The sequence below is a fragment of the Melopsittacus undulatus genome, chromosome 3 (genome assembly GCF_012275295.1).
Source record: "Melopsittacus undulatus isolate bMelUnd1 chromosome 3, bMelUnd1.mat.Z, whole genome shotgun sequence".
NCBI classification, from domain to species: Eukaryota; Metazoa; Chordata; class Aves; order Psittaciformes; family Psittaculidae; genus Melopsittacus; species Melopsittacus undulatus.
Window position 1 is genome coordinate 108,861,177 of NC_047529.1, and position 17,289 is coordinate 108,878,465.

A 17,289-nucleotide genomic window follows, 5' to 3' on the forward strand; every position below is an offset into this window, starting at 1 on the left:
GGTGATACTACATGAATGAATGATTGCCTGTATTAAAGCCTACTAGATTCCATTACTCACTGTATTAATATTAAAATCTGCACTATAAAGTAAGAATGGGAGATAAATCACTTTTATCTCCATTCGCAAACCCTGATGTCTCACCTGTCTGGTAAGACTTATGATCAGCTTTCATCCCATGATTCTATGATTACTTTTCAAGGCTTTCCCAGATCTTCCCTTTCCTAACCCTTCTGCCCAAAACAAGGCAGGGTACAGCAAGACATGTCTGTTTCTCAATGTAAAAAATTAAGATAATATTATTAATTGACCTTTCCAGAATTCCAGGAGGAATTAGTTTTTGGCAGGCACCTTGATCTCGGCACACGGTTAGCGTGTTCAATATAATTTAACTTCTCCTAAGTCATGTCTTATACCTCCCAGTTACTGTGATGCCACTAACTGTCCTCCATGATAATGCAAGAAGTGCTGGAAACCTGTCTACACAAACACTAGCTTGCTTCTGAAAAGGTACCTTACACTAGCCTCCTTCCCAAGTCCCCTCCTTGCAACTGTACACTGAGGGAGGATATAAAAACATGTTTCTCTTCAAAGAAGGTATGCTCAAATTCACATTTCAAATTACTTCAAAGAAATACTGCTTTTACCAACACAATAAATAACCTCAAAGGAGATCCCATTTTTAGTTTGTTAAAGAAAAAAGTGAGGTCCCTTTACATTTAAAGTTCAGCAAACAAAATACTGACGCAGTAGAAGTCCAATGCTGGAACTAGATGATTGCACAGCACAATTCATACATAAAAGGAACTTCTTAAAAGCTAGTTTCAAGTTTCATATTTGAAGCCTGTTATTAGGAGTCTTCTGTGACACGATGCCAAGACTCAAGTGCTGATAGCAACACTTGATTATACAAGCTTGAACATACGATACAGGAGGGAATGAAAACTGCAACAGAACATGCGCAAAGTTCTGTATTAAAATCTAAGCAGTGATGATACAGGGCAAAAGGTCTCCCTCAGAAATCTAAGAAAGTAACTCTGGAGCTCCTGTCTAAGGTCACTTACCAACATACAGCTTCCAGCTTTAATTGTTTATATTCTTGTCCATGTATTTGGATAGAAGCTGTTCCCAAACCAACACAGAATATCACAAAACAGCCACACAAATTTTACTTACTCCGACTAAACTGTGTACAGCCTGCTTGGGACTTGAATACAGACACTTTCCACACTGTCAATACAGGAGGTAAGGCAGCAGTAATACCTCATCTGCCCTAAACCAACCATTTTCCTCAAGATGTTAAAAGATAAAAGAATATTTAGTTACCATCTTTTGCAGGCACAGGTTTTCCCCTGTGAGGAGTCATAAAGTTGGTTTCCAAAGCACCCTCTTTTTTTGCCGTGTTCAGGCCTATAGAAAGAACATGTACAATTAAATATATACATCCAAGGAAGAACAACATTCTTTTCAGGAAAGTCCTGTTGAAAACCAGTTTGACACATTTGCAGCTTAAATGCAGGGATAAAATGGATACAACTGTACAGTTCCTTAGACTCTTGATAAACAGGTAAAAAAGGCTGCAGAATTGTTTTGATGAATAAGCACAAATGTTAAACCCCTCAACACATTAAAACAGTCCAAACTATCTTGCAAAACAATAACCAAATTGTCTGCAAAATATTAATGTTTCTATTGGAGTTTTATTTAAAACTTTCAAACACTTACATCTATTATATCCACAACATTCACTTTTATGATACCTAACACCTACTATTCACTAGGATTAATTTCACCATTTCTACATTAAAGATTACCCATAAAGCTTTTGAGAGGGTGATTTGAGACCACATCTTCATTTAGTCTACAAGTACTGAAGTAAGCACGGCAGGAAGGTTTTTTAAAAGCCTAAGGAGCAACAGTGTTGTGATATGAACTAGAACAGCCATAGCAGTGAACAGCCACTCTGCATTCCTGACAGTTTCCTACCCTCATTCAATGAAGAACAAGTTATCTATGATTTATCCCCTCCCTGTCACGAAAGGAATAAAAGAAATAAATCACGTCATCTTTATTTAACTACATCTCTCAGCTTAATTCAGCCACAGGGACTGAAGTAGCTTGCAGATGCACTGTATTTTCTGAAATATTATGGTTTAGCCACTAAGGCATCAGATCAAAACCCTATTGTTTGGGACTGAGAGCACATTTCTCAATTTGATCACAGTAATCCTTTTCCTAGAAACTTGCAAAAGACCTGCTGTCATCAATCCAATGGGTTATTCAAACCCAGTAGAAACAAAGCAGATTTGAAAATCTCTGTGCTGTATTTTATTTACACGTTGCAGCTAGTTCCCATATCTACAAAAAGCATGCTCAGTTTTCTTGGATCCTTACGTACTAGCGTATTGCAGAGATGAAGTTTAAAGGAAAGAAATGTAATCTGCCACATAAACACTGCAAAACACAGTTCTGCCTCTGCAGCTCTATCCTCCCACTCCAGCCCATGAATCAGCCAAGCACATTCATTCTAATGGACCTTTCAATTCAAGAACACCAGCCTCCAGATTACTGTTAGTGGATGTAAACTCTGCTGGGCAGATGATACATACCTCACTCTGATTCTTACCTCAAGCAAAGTATCAAATGTTTAAAATTTACAAAGGCACAAATGCACCTTTATGGTGTGGAAAAAGGTGTTTATGACTAAAGTGGAACACAGTCTGTGACAAAGAAAATGGTACTTTTATTACAGCATAGTGAATTACAAACAGTTCACAACAAACTGAATCAAACACTGAAGAATACTTAACACAAAAAGTCAGCTTAGATCTGCTCTGAGCAATACTTCTAACAAACAGATTATTCCCAGAAGCTTTTTATGCAAGATGTCCGTTTATAAATAGCTTAGATCTTGTGCTTGTTGTAAATACACAGAACTAAACCTAACTTCCCCCTCAGTCTGTGTAGAGCAGTGTTACGTAAGTCATCCAAAATGCTGCCAAAATGCCTCTTTTCCACCAGCCCTGCACACTGTTTCAGTCCCCTGTGCATTACTGGTATGTGGTGTTTTAGGGGGCTTGAGTAAATTCCCTTAGAATGTACGCGTACCTTCCACCCCTCAGGCTGTGCTGCCTCAGTATGAGTCACCTACAGAGGGTCCAAAAGGCAAAAGACATGCTAATGTAATAGATTTAATGCCATCATTATGTAGCCAGGCAGACCATGGGGTCAGATTACACATGGTGGGCACCGTATGCAGCAAGGAAGTCTGTACTCCAAACACCTCGGAGCCCAAACAGGCAGAAAAGATGCCTCATTCTCATTTCACAGGGACAGAAGTTACACAGATAATCAAGTCATTTGAGTAAATTACTAAACAACTGAAGCAGAGCCAAGGACTGAGCTTTTAACTCCAATCAGAAGACTGAGGCCTTATTACAAGGGCATCCTTTTTCTCATTCGCCTCTGGTTTTATTCAGAGAATTTAATTAGCAGCTAGAACACAATCAGATAAGTAGTTCCTTGATCATTTTGCCAGAAAATAAATGTCTTCCATTTCTCTTCCTAAAGGTGTCAATAGATCAGTTTCTAGATTTTCACTGATTTCAGTGAAATGTTTCAAGTTACCCAGGGAAGAAGATCCTAGTTCATGGAACCACATAAAGTACAGACATGGAACTGATCCCACAGGCAATCAGAAATTACTTTAATGGCTCGAGAACAAACATGAACTTTTTTTAAACAGAGTATGTAAAGACTATAACCTGTCCTAGTCCATCAGATCACCATCATCACTAAACAGCTACACACAACATCCTTCCAGTACCAGTTTACAGGCTAGTGAACTTCTGATAATGAGAACACGTAGTTAATGAACATCTCCTTTTCATCCCAAGTGATGAACTAAATCCAAACAAGTATTTTAATACCAAGACTTACATGATTAGTGCTAGTTCCTAGCACTACATGATTAGTATCCCTCTATCCTGTCTCAGAAGAAAATACTCACCAGAATTCACTTTGGAAGTTATGTGTGTCACATCTATTTTCTTGGATTTGACCAGAGGTGAAGATCGCACGGAGGAACTTCTTAAAGAGCTTTTTCTGTGGTCAGAAGCCTTGCTTATCTTAGAAAGAGGTGCAAAGATACCTGGAGAGAAAATTGTACGTGCCAAAACAAAACCAGGGGTAATACTAGTAAAACTCTCTGGCTACTCACTCTTACATCAATTAATATAGGGGTTTTTATCAGCCACAGTCACAGCTTGCTACTGCTGCCAGAGCACTTGTAGGGTAGGAAGGACCAGCTCAAATGGACAGTGAAATCAAAAGGCTTAATGACAGAGTAATTCAGGAGGTCAGTAAAACTATCAATTAGAATCTCCTTTTTGTCCTAACAATAACATTCAGTCTCCACTGTTACAAAACACAAGGCTTTGTATATCATGAGTGTCCATGAAACAGCAATTGAAATACCTCAAGCTGAATGTTAGAAAATAATTACAAGCACACATCTCTTAAAAAGGCAGGCAAAACAGGTAAAAAAACATGGCCATTATTGCTGCAACACAAATACGTTCAATGGGATAGGTGGAAAACCAGGAAATATTTTGTCACCCTTTTAAGGAAACAACCAGAACTTAACTAAAAATGTTGACTGCTTGACTGTTTCAGTGGTTTTGCAGATAGATGCAGACAACCACTAGGAACAGTTAAAGAATTAAATCAAACAAACAAACCACTACGAAGAAAAGCAACAGAATCTGTTATCATTTTATTCTCCCAGAAAGTTTGTCTCTTCCAAAACTGTTTTTAAATTTAAGGAAGAATTAAAGGCTGTACCATGTTTTGGTGCACACTTGAAGTACTGGATTCTTCCAACACTTCCGTTGTTCTTCCCTTCTGGTTCATCCAGCTCTATGCCAGCCCACTGGCCACTGGCAAACTCCGTCGTGCCACAAAATCTTAATGTACCAACCTAATACAAAAAGCACCAACACAGAATGACTTTGTTACACAAGTATTCATGAAGATATAGTACAGATTATGAAGAGAAAGCAAGTCATCTCCAAGCTTTTGATCAGAACAATGAAATACAAATGTTATGATCTACCTTGACTACTGCCATGCCTATCTTTCCATGCCAGGCAATGCATCCTCCAAAACATCTTAATCCTTTCTGGGTATATTTTGCATTCAAGAAAAGCAGTGCTTATTGACAGATCTCACAACAGACAAGCACGAGAAAGGAAGAACCACAACTCCAAGTCAGCAATGTACAGGAGTATATGGAGTATATGCCTAATGAGAAGTTTTACTTCCAGTGTCTTCCACAACAATAATTCCAGAATCATGGCTAGGTACCTTGCTGAACTGGAGATTCCATGGCAATACTAAATTAAAAGATCTACAAATGTATGCGTGTTATACAAATAAATACATGTTAAGTGTATATATTTATATATGTTGCAAAGGTTCAAGGGTAAACTTCAGAGCAAATTTTTTCTTTGGAAAAGATTCCAAAGTCTTTTATTCCCTCCTTATGATTAAACAATATTCAAAAGCCAGCAAATGTTTTAAACATGTTGTTGTTTCAGTATGTACTGCAGTACATACTCTGAACAGGTACGCATACCAAGAATATCAAGACAGACCAGTCTTGTTGGTGGACCTCAGCCTCCACAAATACACATTATAAGCTCACACACTTCAACCAATCAGGGGATGAATAACTAACAGAGATGTATTTAACACTGATTTAAATTCATTTTTATGCTTGATGTTTAAATAAGATTTAGTACTAAAAACCTTTGATCTTTCACAGTTGCTCAGTTTTCATTATCACATGTGACCTTAATACTATGAGTTTATTTTCTACTTCACTCTTCCACCAGACTTCACTGTCTAAACCAGCACTCAGAGGGTAAACAAACGTTTTCTTTACTGTAAAATCTTCCAGCTACTCTTTCTTAATGTTCTATGAAACAAACATGATCCAGAGCCTGTTCCTCTTTAATGCTGAAGATTTCCTTTAAACTTGAGTTACAGACAGGTACATCACACTAATCTGGACCCAGACTTTTTAGCTAACCAAGAGCTCAAATTCAGCCAGAAGAAGTTTGGCCACACAGCCACAGAGATTCCTCCATTCTCCAGGCACCAGCCAAAGGGCACTTACTGAGTAGACAGGAGAGACAAGCAGGCCTCTTAAATGGGAGATTGAAATGGCAACACTGAGGCTCCAATTCTGCACGAACCCTAGGACTTTAGCAAGGAAAGAACAGAGGACAGCAGGAATGGGAAAAGAGTTTTCTCCCAGCTCTTAGTTTCCCTCCACTCACATTTCATGGAGGGTCCATTCAGCTAATATGTAATCTAGCACAGGAGGAACCAATGAAGCTGGGGGACCCCAGGTCATGTCCACTGTAAGCAGTGAACACCTGTTTACACAGATTTCCTACCCTGTAAGAATATTACAATGACAGCCACAGTTGGAATCAAGAGAGGAACCCATTTTCCCTCAGGCATCGACTGCTTGGCTTTCCAGACTCATTAAAGCTGATGCACCAGGAGCCTGCAGAAGCAGGGAAGAGAACACGAATCCATAAATACTGTTTGTAAAAATGCTGCCATTCTAGTGCCTTCATCCCAGCTTCTGTATTCTGGAAATTAAGACTGATCCAAGAGTAGGTTAAGAATGGGGTGTAATTGTCATCATCCTGTTCTCACTCTTGCTCCACCCTGCACACAGTTACGTGTATCCAGGGAGCGGGGAAGACAGGGCTGAGATCAACTTCTCCATTCAGACAAATGGAGAAAGTGGGTGGGAAGCAATGTGGGAGTAATGCAGAACAGCTCCTCTCACACTCTCACACAAAGGAAGGAAGGGAGGAAAGCAAACATGGAAAAGCCCAAAAAGCAGTCACATTCCTCCTTCCCACCTGCTGTATGACAGCTTTGGCTCCCTTAAAAATAAAAGCAAGCTGGAAAGCCCTGCTGGCCTTTGGCAGCAGGAAAACAGCTTCCAACAACTTCTTAAAAACCACTGTAATAGCATACTCAATTCAAAAACACATAACCAGACCCAGGAAGCTTTATCCATCTGTGCCATGTTACAGCTCAATGGGCCTTACTTGGAGGAAGGATAAACAAGGACTAATTTCTTCCCTTTCCTGCCATAAAGCCTCAGCTGACTTGCAGTTACATTCTCACTGCTTTCACTGAGCAATGGCTTTCTGCAAAAGAACCTTCCATGAACTTAAAGAATAAGCAGCTGCCTGTCTGTACTTCAGTTACAAACCGCTCTGCAGAGCTACTGATCCCTTCACTTTGCTGACCCAACTTCAAGCATACCAAATGAAACAGAATAAAAGCTGCTTTGCCCTCTCAGTGGAGCTCACTTTACAACACCTCAGATGTGACAATTACAAATCTCAACTTATACTAGAAAAATTATACTGAAGGTAAAGCTACTTGTAAAATTTTGCTCACAAATGTCTTCAGTATTTACCAGAGAAATATTTGAGATGTTTAAACGAATTCCAGCACTCTCACGTCATCCCAGAGCCCTTGCTATTCGAGCAAATAAAAGGTGTGACTGCTAACTGCAATATCCATGTTGTATTTTTCCAATGTATTTCTAAGATGTGCCTAGCCAGGTAGCTTCTTAGAAGCTGTTCACATTCGAGCTGGGCCAGTACTGACTACATTCTTATTCTCCCACAAAACCACATAACTACCCTGTTAGCACAGTGCTGCTTCCAAGACTTTAGCTGCATTGCACCAGTGAATTGGGTTACTAGAGGCTAAGCAGAATTGAAGTTTTCTTTTACTGCCTTCTGGAAACTGTTAAGGGTAATTCATGAATGCACACTCATAACTGAAAGTTGGGCAATTCACATCTGTAACTTTTGCCATCATTTTAATGTGACACCAAATACAGTAATAAAAGCTGAGCCATGCTGAGGTACTACAGAATGCCTGAAAACCTGTTTACAGATACAAAATGCAGTGTGTGCCTGTCAAAACAGCTTATCATAACAGTGACTTTATTTAACATGTTAACTGTTTAGCTTCCTACTTTCTGTAACCAGATCCTTACTGCCACCCAGAGTTCATACCTTCCAGTTTCAGGCTCTCAGGTTTGAGGGGTCTCCAAAGGGATAAGTACACTGATTATCCAGAAATAATAAGAATAGCATGAGGTTGCTCAGCATACCTTCTGTCCTGCTATAACAACACGATCTCCCAGTTTCAGGCCAAGCGACAGAAGCATGGCCTTGCCTGTGACGTGGTCATAGTTTGGAATCATGGCTTTTGATATGTCACATGAGAGAGGGACTGCATCCAGCAGTATCTGCTTGATTTCTTTTGCACTGGCTGCTGCGTCTGCCATTTCCAGTGGCATATCTACTGGATCAGGAACCACATCTGCTGGAATCTGCCCTTTGTCATTCTGTAGAAACATAACGTAGCACAGGATTTAATACTGTGACACAATAAACCTGATCAGGCAAAACCATAGCAGCTTATGGAAGTTTTAATCCTCTTTATTAGTTATTTTTCCTAGAATACAAATGACTACAAAAACATCTGCATTTTCAAATAAGGATGCCAAAACATCCTTACATATATAAACTAGCATTTACAGTGCCTCATTTTCAAAAGTTAGTAAATCCAAAGAACATTATTAGTATTCTGAACACGTGAAAAACCAAAACACTGTACATATCTGTCTACCTGAATACAGATTTGGGAAAGTAAGCAAGAATTTTGATCTGCAAGGCCAACAATGTAAAGCTAACACCTCTCTAAAAAAATAAATCAAGAGTTCACTTTTACCCCGTGCACAGTTTACTCCTTGGTGAGGCTTATTCCAAATGTAAGATAGAATTAATGTATGTTGCATGTACAGAATACACAAAGTTGATATCCCACATAAATACTTGAGTAAAACTGTTCAGGTTTATTTAGACAGACTGTTCCATGAGAGTTGAATTAAGGATAGAGTCCTTTCCAAGCAGTTCCCATTCACAGAGAGCAGTGACTATGATTCCCAGTATGTCGCATTTGACAGTCACCTGAGGCCAGAGTTCTTGGAGCACCAGCTCACCTTAACTCAAGGCCAGACAGCAAGTAAATTGTTGGGCTGTCAGGCTGCCATAATGGCAAGTTCTGCTTACACATTCTTCAGCGAACACATCAGGATGGATCTGTGCCTATCTGCCAGTTTCACTAAGTTTGTGGAAATGCGATTACTTGTCTTCCAAATTTCACCCAGCTAAGCTCCTGGACTCAGAAATTCCCAGAAGCTCAAAGAGTGAATGACAGAGTGAGACTGTATTTGCTTTATTTCCTTAAACTCTAAAAGTTCAGCCTTCCCTGAGCCCCCAGAACATCTCTCCCAGCTCTAGAAAAATACCAATCCTTACTCAGCATTTACACTCTGCTGTCCTCACACAAGCAAACTCTACCCACTGCCTCTGCTCAGAACTTTATTGCAGGGTTGAAGAACACCAGCCACTCCTTAAAAACCTACAGTCATTCTTTAAGTGAAAGTTAGCCTCATTTAAGTCCCGGTGCCTTAAAACCAGGATATAGCTGGGTTAAAGTTGAGCAGGGAGTCTGCTGTGAGTTTTTAGCCATTGCATTAGTGATTGTTTCAGTCACATCAGTCCCACAATTCAGCCTACCAGGTCCCCCACAGATCTTTGTATCAGCACAACACGGGTAGAAAACAGGCAAGAAAGCACACAGACACTGAATTGTATTTCTCAAGGACAGAGCCACCTTTTGACAGCTCAGGATGCTTGTGCAACTACAAAGCAGTATTCCCTGCAACAACCAACTCTTAAACACGCAGCTGCCATAGAATCTGAAACATGTACATGCACAGTAAATAATGACACAAAGAAGAAAACCAGTGGTTTTAAAGAGATCTAGACTATCATGACAAACTGTATGAACAGTGACGTTCCAGATTTCAGACCATCAGTGACACCTGACTTTGGAGTACACTTAAAACAACTGCATTTTCTCATTTAAAAATTAATTTGAAAAATGGAGAATAGATACTGCCTATGCTACAAAAAAAAACACCATCACAACAAAAACCAACACAAAACACCACTCTAACTCCCTCCCTTCCAAAAATCACATATATACTGCAAGACATATATATAACTTTATAACTCAGGCTTATTATTTTGTTAGCAAGCAGAGCACTTGTTTTTAATTTATCCAAGCAAGGAATAGGAGAACACCTTAAAGGCTAACTAGCGAACTAGACTGACACAAAAATACCAACTGCAACACACAAGTGTAACAAAGCATAGGAAATCATCCACAATGAGTTATAAAGTATCTTTTCTCATGCACTATCTCTCCATGTAAGACATTTGTAGCTAAGCAAAAGTATGGACAGATTGTTTGTTTTTCAGGCCATTTTTCACCTTTTAGTTAATCTACAACCTAACTCCTTACCCTAAAGGCAGGATTTGCTCCATGTTCCAGTAAACACTTGACAGCTCCTGTACACAGGTTAAATGCAGCAATATGCAAAGCTGTTCCAAAATCAAAATCACTGCAGGTGGCATCCACATCTGCAATCAAACATCATACGTGTGTTAAGGCTGTTACTTGAACACTTGCCCCAACAGATTCCTTAAATGGACATTCATTTATACAGTTTAACGTTTATACAGAGACAATTATTTATGTACTAAATGCACATGAGAAGTAATTCTACATAGAACACCAACCTTATCTGCATCTGTTTATTCATACCATGAACCAATCTGGAAGATGAGGATTTACTTTCATTCCTTTTATAATACTGATGACTTAACTGCAAAATAGTTGCAATTCAGGATGTCCAATCTACTGTGCCAAGGTTAACAAGTTTGTACCTTTATGTCTGCAGGTAAATCAATGTTTCAGAAATTTTTATTTTATTGCTCCTAGGTGTCAAATTTTAACATGAGATGCAGCTTCAATCAGCTGTTTTCCTTTGTGAGCTGGTAGAGGGACATGGGAAAATGATTATACTTCTGCTTTACATGAATTTAGTTACTCATAGGCAGGATGGAAGGAAGAGCTATCTATTTTCATAATTTGTTTTCAAAAACTCGCTCTCCAAAGGGTATTTCACTGATAGTTTGAAAAATGGAGCACTGCATTTAACTACAGCAGATGTAGCATAACATGTATTTCCACCACTTATTCCCAATGGATCTTTCAATCTGCTATGAAGTTACTACTGTTGTAGAAGATTAAAGTTTTAATGTCTATTTGGTCTTTGACTCCACTCCTAAACTATGTAACAGAAATGTCAGTTTGAGTCAATTCTGTATATGAATCTGAATTAAAAATGCCAGCTGATTTAATACACAAACCAAAAGCCAACAAATATTGGCAATAATGTTCCAACCTGAACTAGTGAGGAACATGAAACATTTTACCTCAGAGCTATATAGGCTCCCAGTATTTTCCAGTATCAGTCTCTGGCCCAGAAACCACCAGCCCTTCTCACAATGTGATAAACAAACTATATCCAAACAGTATCAACATCCTCATGTGTTTATATTAAATTACTATTTTGGGGGCAAACAAAACATCAACATATACAGAAGATATATAACGATATATGTCTGTAACATATGTCAACTTCATACATACAGATTGTATTTTATAAAGATACCTTTTATATACCAAATGTCAAAAGACCATCACCAGTTTAAAACTGAGTACAAGCTGTGTAGTTGTATATAACCATTAAAACTTCCATGTTTAAGAAGGCTATCAAGTAGGTATTTTCTGCACACATGGGAGCCAGTCTTTGAAAAACTGATCATTACTGTCAGCTACTGAGGCAGCAACAGCTGCTGGTTTAAAGAGTAACTGATGTGTAGGGGGTTTATTATTTTAATCAGACTAATGTGACTTCCTCAGGTTTGCAAGCTCCTGCTTGGAGTTCTTAACACTGTTTTCTTACAGCTCTGTTTTAGGTTTAAGTTGCCATAGTACAGGTGACAAAAAGGAAACATATATATCAAATTTTAGCCGGTAACTACCCCCAAACTATCTCAGGGAAATTAATACACAGCAATGATCTGTCATTAGCAAACCATGCAGGTTACAGTCATTGTCTAATGGCACCACACATCGCTAATTCTTAAGCCTTTAATGATTTTTATATTTAAAACTTCTAAAAATGTATGAACAAGCCAGCTCTCTGTTGTAACAATTTAGGAGTAAATCTGTACAAAGAATCTAGCTGCAGAGTGTCATAAAGGAAACAGCTGAGCTGTAAATCAAAAGGAAGCATCTGTGGTACTGGGTGCTTCACACGGGGTCTCTCAGGGTCAGTATACACTGCCTTAACAAGTTCTGAATTCATTAATAACCATTTCCTCTTGAGTTCAGTATAGATCCATCCAAGACATATTTGCCTTCTACGTATGTCCTCCCTTCTCTGCAAATTGGCTGATGATGTACGGATCTAAGAGTATTCCTCCTATTAATTCAGACCATGCATTGTTTTCATGTCACAGGGCAAATCATTTTATACTTTTACTGAGATTTAAAAAAAGGAACATTTGCTTATCCAAGCCCTGCCAACTGCCAAGGCATTTAACTAGAATGGTTTCCTTGGAAATCTGAGCAAATTCCCACCTCTTCTGTAAGCACTACACAGGAGGAGATGGGAACACCAAATGCAAATGAGGTCTAAAAGAAGACCTAATCTGCTGATGCAAATTATGGAGACTGGACTACTGAAATGCAATGTGGACTTAACCACAGGGCAGTCTTGTTTTGTCCTGTGTTACAAACCTACACTTGTTACCTCTTCAAGTATGTCATACCAATACTAACAGCGCTGTTTCTCAATTACCTCCATGGTGAGTTAGGATGTGGTAAGCGAGCCCTGTATACTCCAAAAACCTGCTAGCTTCTCAGAATTTTGAGCCTTTAGTTACAAGCAGCTAAAAAAGGGCATTAATCGTTCTGTAAATTGGCACAATCAGAAGGGTATCCAGTAAAATAACATTGTTACAATTTCAGTATTAGAATTACTTACTGGTTTTCATATCCTGACCACATGAAGAACAAATGGTTCTGGGTCAGAACTATTTCTGTATTTCCATTTGCATTAATATAGAGAGGGCTCCAATTATCAATCCCCTTCCTATCACCATTCCAAAAGGTAATACCTGTTTATGCCAAACTTCTCCTTACACAGTCTTCTAGATAGACAAGTGGGAAAAATGAGCCCATCAATGTTGCTTAAGTCACTAGCTGGCCACCTCCTATCACCAAACCCCCACTTCTCCTTTACTCTTCTCCTAGCATTTCAAACGTATTTCTTGATGTTTAAGGAATCTCTAAAACCCAAAGAATTTACCAGAATAGTTACATCTTTGGTTTTCTGCATACATTCTCTTAGTCCTCAACAACTTAGAATTAACCTATTTTATTTCTGTTCTATTATGCTTTTCTACCATCCTGTACAAAGCTCAAGTTTAAAAAGCAGCAATGGACTAAGTGCAATAAACTACCAAAAAATGTAGGTTAAGAAAAAAAAATAAGCCTATGAGGCTGACTAAAAGAATAAGAAATTAGAAACTGTTTATGTATAATGGATAAACAAACCCCACACTTAAAAGACCACTACACACCAGCTTAGGGTCAACAGGAAACAAAGCATGAACAACTCCATGAAACTCAAGTAACAAGGCCTACCTTTTGGCTTTGCATTTTTCAAAATGACACTGATAAGTTCTGGAACATCGAAGTAGGCAGCATAGTGCAAGGCATTCATGTTTGTCCAGCGGCTGCGTAAGCTGCTGTCAGCACCCAAATCAATGAGCTGCGTTGCAAATTTTACAGCAGTTTCAACATCACCTGCAAGGTTAATTTTGTAAAATGTAAATTTGAGATGTATCTGACCCCCAAAAACATGCAAATGCTTATGTGCAACACATAATGAACATTAAGATGTATGCCAGAATAATTACTATGCCTTTCTTTTTAGGATTAGGATGCAGAATTCTTTGCCTTTTATCCTGACGGGCTCAAATCTACCACCTGTTTCTCTCTAACGTAAATTGCAGGCCACAATGCTGAAGTTTATGTTAAAAGATCTGCCAACACCAGGAAAGCTGACCTATGCCAGACCTCACTTAAAAACTTAGCTCAAATTCACAGGGGAACAGTCGGTCACCTACATACTCTAGTTTCACTGATGATTGCACCTCACCCTGAAACAGCCTTTGCTGTGTTAAATGTATGTTTAAGTTGGTACCATTGTTTGCAATTCCTATTACCACTAACTCAAACTACGCCACAGCCATAACTGTATCTTCCTTTCTGAAGGTCACTAGAAGAACCAAAACCAGGCACTAAACCAACAATCTACTGCAAGCAAAAATCCTGTAATAGTCAGGGGGATTAGCCTTTGTGAATGAAGGGTTTTACATCTATAATGACATTTCTTTACTCACCAATGCCATGAGCCCCTGATTTGCAAGTGTAATGCAAGAGAGTCATATCAGTCAGTCCATCTCTGTCATTCACATTGCAACCCCTTTTAATGATCTGACAGACAAATGGAAAACAAGCACATTTTAGCTTTGGCATATCTCCAACATCTGCATTATTTAGTAAGTTATTTCAGATATATTGACTCCTATGTTCATTTTAATGGTTAATAACAAAGAAGCCTTTGAGAACAGACTAAAACTGCAAGGACTGAGCAACATGCATAAATGCAATAAGCAGCTTTATACGAGTATCATTAACCTTCATTGTTTAGATTTTAAAGCTTCTATGTATCATTACTTTCAACATAAATTTCACATGCTGAAAAGTTAACTGCCCAACTGAAGAATAGGAAAATGACATTGTTTATGAAGTCATTCTCCCTTTGTTCTCTGATCTCCTGACAATCCTTCCCCTCAAAAGAAACACAGAGTTTTACTACGGTAGGAAGAATCTTTACTATACTCTCCACCTGTCTAGAAAAGTCTATAATCCAAAAGAGGCACAGTAAAGAAAGAAGGATGGAATTACTAGACACAAGGTGATTTCTGAAAGCAGGCTATTGCAGGTTGCAAATATATTTCAGTTCCTAATTAATTTTGTGCCTTGGAAACATTACCCTTATGGTCAGGCTTCGCTGTAACTTTGTATATTGGAGTTTAAGATTACCGCTAAGTAACTGAAACACCAGGGGTCTCTGAACAACTGCTCTGAGAAGAACCATTGTTCCTGCCATCTATCCAAATGTACTCAATTTTTATCCATCATCTTTCTCTTTCAAAATGAAAGCCAACAGCATGTGGAATACAAGACACTGATCAGGATATACTTGTTAAAAGGCAGAAACTGTATCTGCACTTAGGATTAGTTCTGTTTCTGAATGAACTGTTTTTGCTGTCACCATTGCTCTTTAACACTGAAAGTATTCAAGTATCTTCATTTGTACCTCACCTCATTCCCAATAATATCAATATTCTGCTGGACCTGTGGAACCCACTGCCGTAAGATAGCAAACAATTCAGAAACTGATGTTTTGGGGTTGAAAAGTATTTCTTGACATGCTGCATCATTGGGATCAAAGAAGGAAAACTCTGTTTAAAAAATAAAAAAGGAACCATTAGGTATAATTGTAAGTTTCGACATACATCTTGTTTTTCAAACTTGGAGGCAAAAGATCAGCAGAGAGTCACATCACTACTGATCACACTGGAAAATCAATGTTGAATTGATTTAGAACATTTTCTTTACCATCTGGTCTATTTTTCCTTTAATACTAAGGTCCTGCTTACACCCCTGAAAAAGCTTTGAATGAGCAACCAATACAATGGGACTGCAAGACTGATTTTAAGTTTAGGCAAGGACCAAGAGAGATGTGCAGTAATTATGCTAATATGGACTTTCTCTTGCTTCAAGCTAGCCAAAGACGGCTGATTCTAACCTGTTCCCAGGAACACACAAACCTCTTCATCTTTCAGTGATTAAATGCATACAGGAGTTCTCCATTTGCTACAAAACATGTCTCTTCCTCCCTCTTCCATCATAATTTATATAAAATATGCCAAAATATCAACACATGCACAAACAGGCAGGCATTCTATGGCCTCCCTTCTTTTCAGACAGCTCACAAATGTACTACCCCCAGCTGATGGCAGCTGCAGGTAACAAACATCTTTAAAAATTAAGCCACTAAATCAAGATCATAAAAAATACCTATTTTTTAGATGTTAAGCTTCACATCACTTCAGGTATCCCAAAGTATAGGTGTGAAAACCACCATGTTATTAAAACATGGTATTTCATGTTATTTATAACTATGTGTGTCCATGTATATACGTATACTGTATTTTAAATTTGCGGAATTTCTTCCAACTCTGGAAAACTACATAAAAGAATCTGGATAGCAACAGCTATTAGGAGAGGGAATGGAAGCAGAACCTACTGTCATCAGCAAATGACTGAATCATGGAAAACACTGCACTTTTAACCCCCACTGTAGCTATCAGGGAGCTGCCTTTTCAAAAGGTTTCAAATTGATGTACAATGTCAGCTTGCATCAATCACAGATAGAAGGCTCTCAGAAGAGACATGCAGGTTAAGTAAAACAGAGCATCTAGGTGCATGGCATGGTATAAAGTACCTCTGAACCAACCACCATCACCTTTCCTCAGAAAGCATACCGCACTTCTAGATTCGATTAACAGACAAAAGCACAAATAGACCCTGCTCCCCAGCTACCTAGAGTTCTTCTAACTGCATTGCTTCAATTCAACAAGAATGAAAATGAGGACAACTTTACTGATACTTAGCATGAATTCTTATATGCACCAAGCATACAAAAATCCCAAACCCCTTATCTCCCAGCACTACACAAAATGTGCTTCTTACCTACATCCCATGCACTGACACAGATGTACTGAGTTATATTTGAGTTCCATATAAACCACAGCTGACATATTGCTGAAAGCTATGAAGTAAACAGACAACTGAGCAACCTGATCTAATTGAAGATACCCCTGCTCATTGCAGGGCGACTGGATTAGATGACCTTTGAAGGTCCCTTCTAACTCAAACTATTCTATGATTCTATGAACTAACCAGTATGATTAACAATCTTACACAACATGCATGATTCTTGCCCTACCACAAAGGTTTCTAACTGCAAACCTGAGCCAACTTATATAAGTTAGAAATCAACTCTAGCAGACTCATAATCAGCACGCTAAGGTGAAACACCTGAGAACACGTTAAGTA

General features: G+C 38.6%; 1 protein-coding gene across 3 annotated transcripts in view; it reads right to left on the reverse strand.

The window, feature by feature from the left end:
* The window catches only part of CLIP4 (CAP-Gly domain containing linker protein family member 4), a 44,713-nt gene that overhangs the window by 7,244 nt on the left and 20,180 nt on the right, over window positions 1-17,289 (reverse strand). For all 3 annotated transcript variants that reach the window (XM_034060868.1, XM_034060867.1, XM_034060869.1), the window contains 8 exons: window positions 15,490-15,629; window positions 14,502-14,595; window positions 13,741-13,902; window positions 10,483-10,601; window positions 8,219-8,455; window positions 4,843-4,978; window positions 4,010-4,150; window positions 1,327-1,410 (listed from right to left, as the gene is read on the reverse strand). In XM_034060868.1, coding sequence (XP_033916759.1) covers window positions 1,327-1,410; window positions 4,010-4,150; window positions 4,843-4,978; window positions 8,219-8,455; window positions 10,483-10,601; window positions 13,741-13,902; window positions 14,502-14,595; window positions 15,490-15,629 — 1,113 coding nt within the window. The remainder of the gene's footprint in view (window positions 1-1,326; window positions 1,411-4,009; window positions 4,151-4,842; window positions 4,979-8,218; window positions 8,456-10,482; window positions 10,602-13,740; window positions 13,903-14,501; window positions 14,596-15,489; window positions 15,630-17,289) is intronic.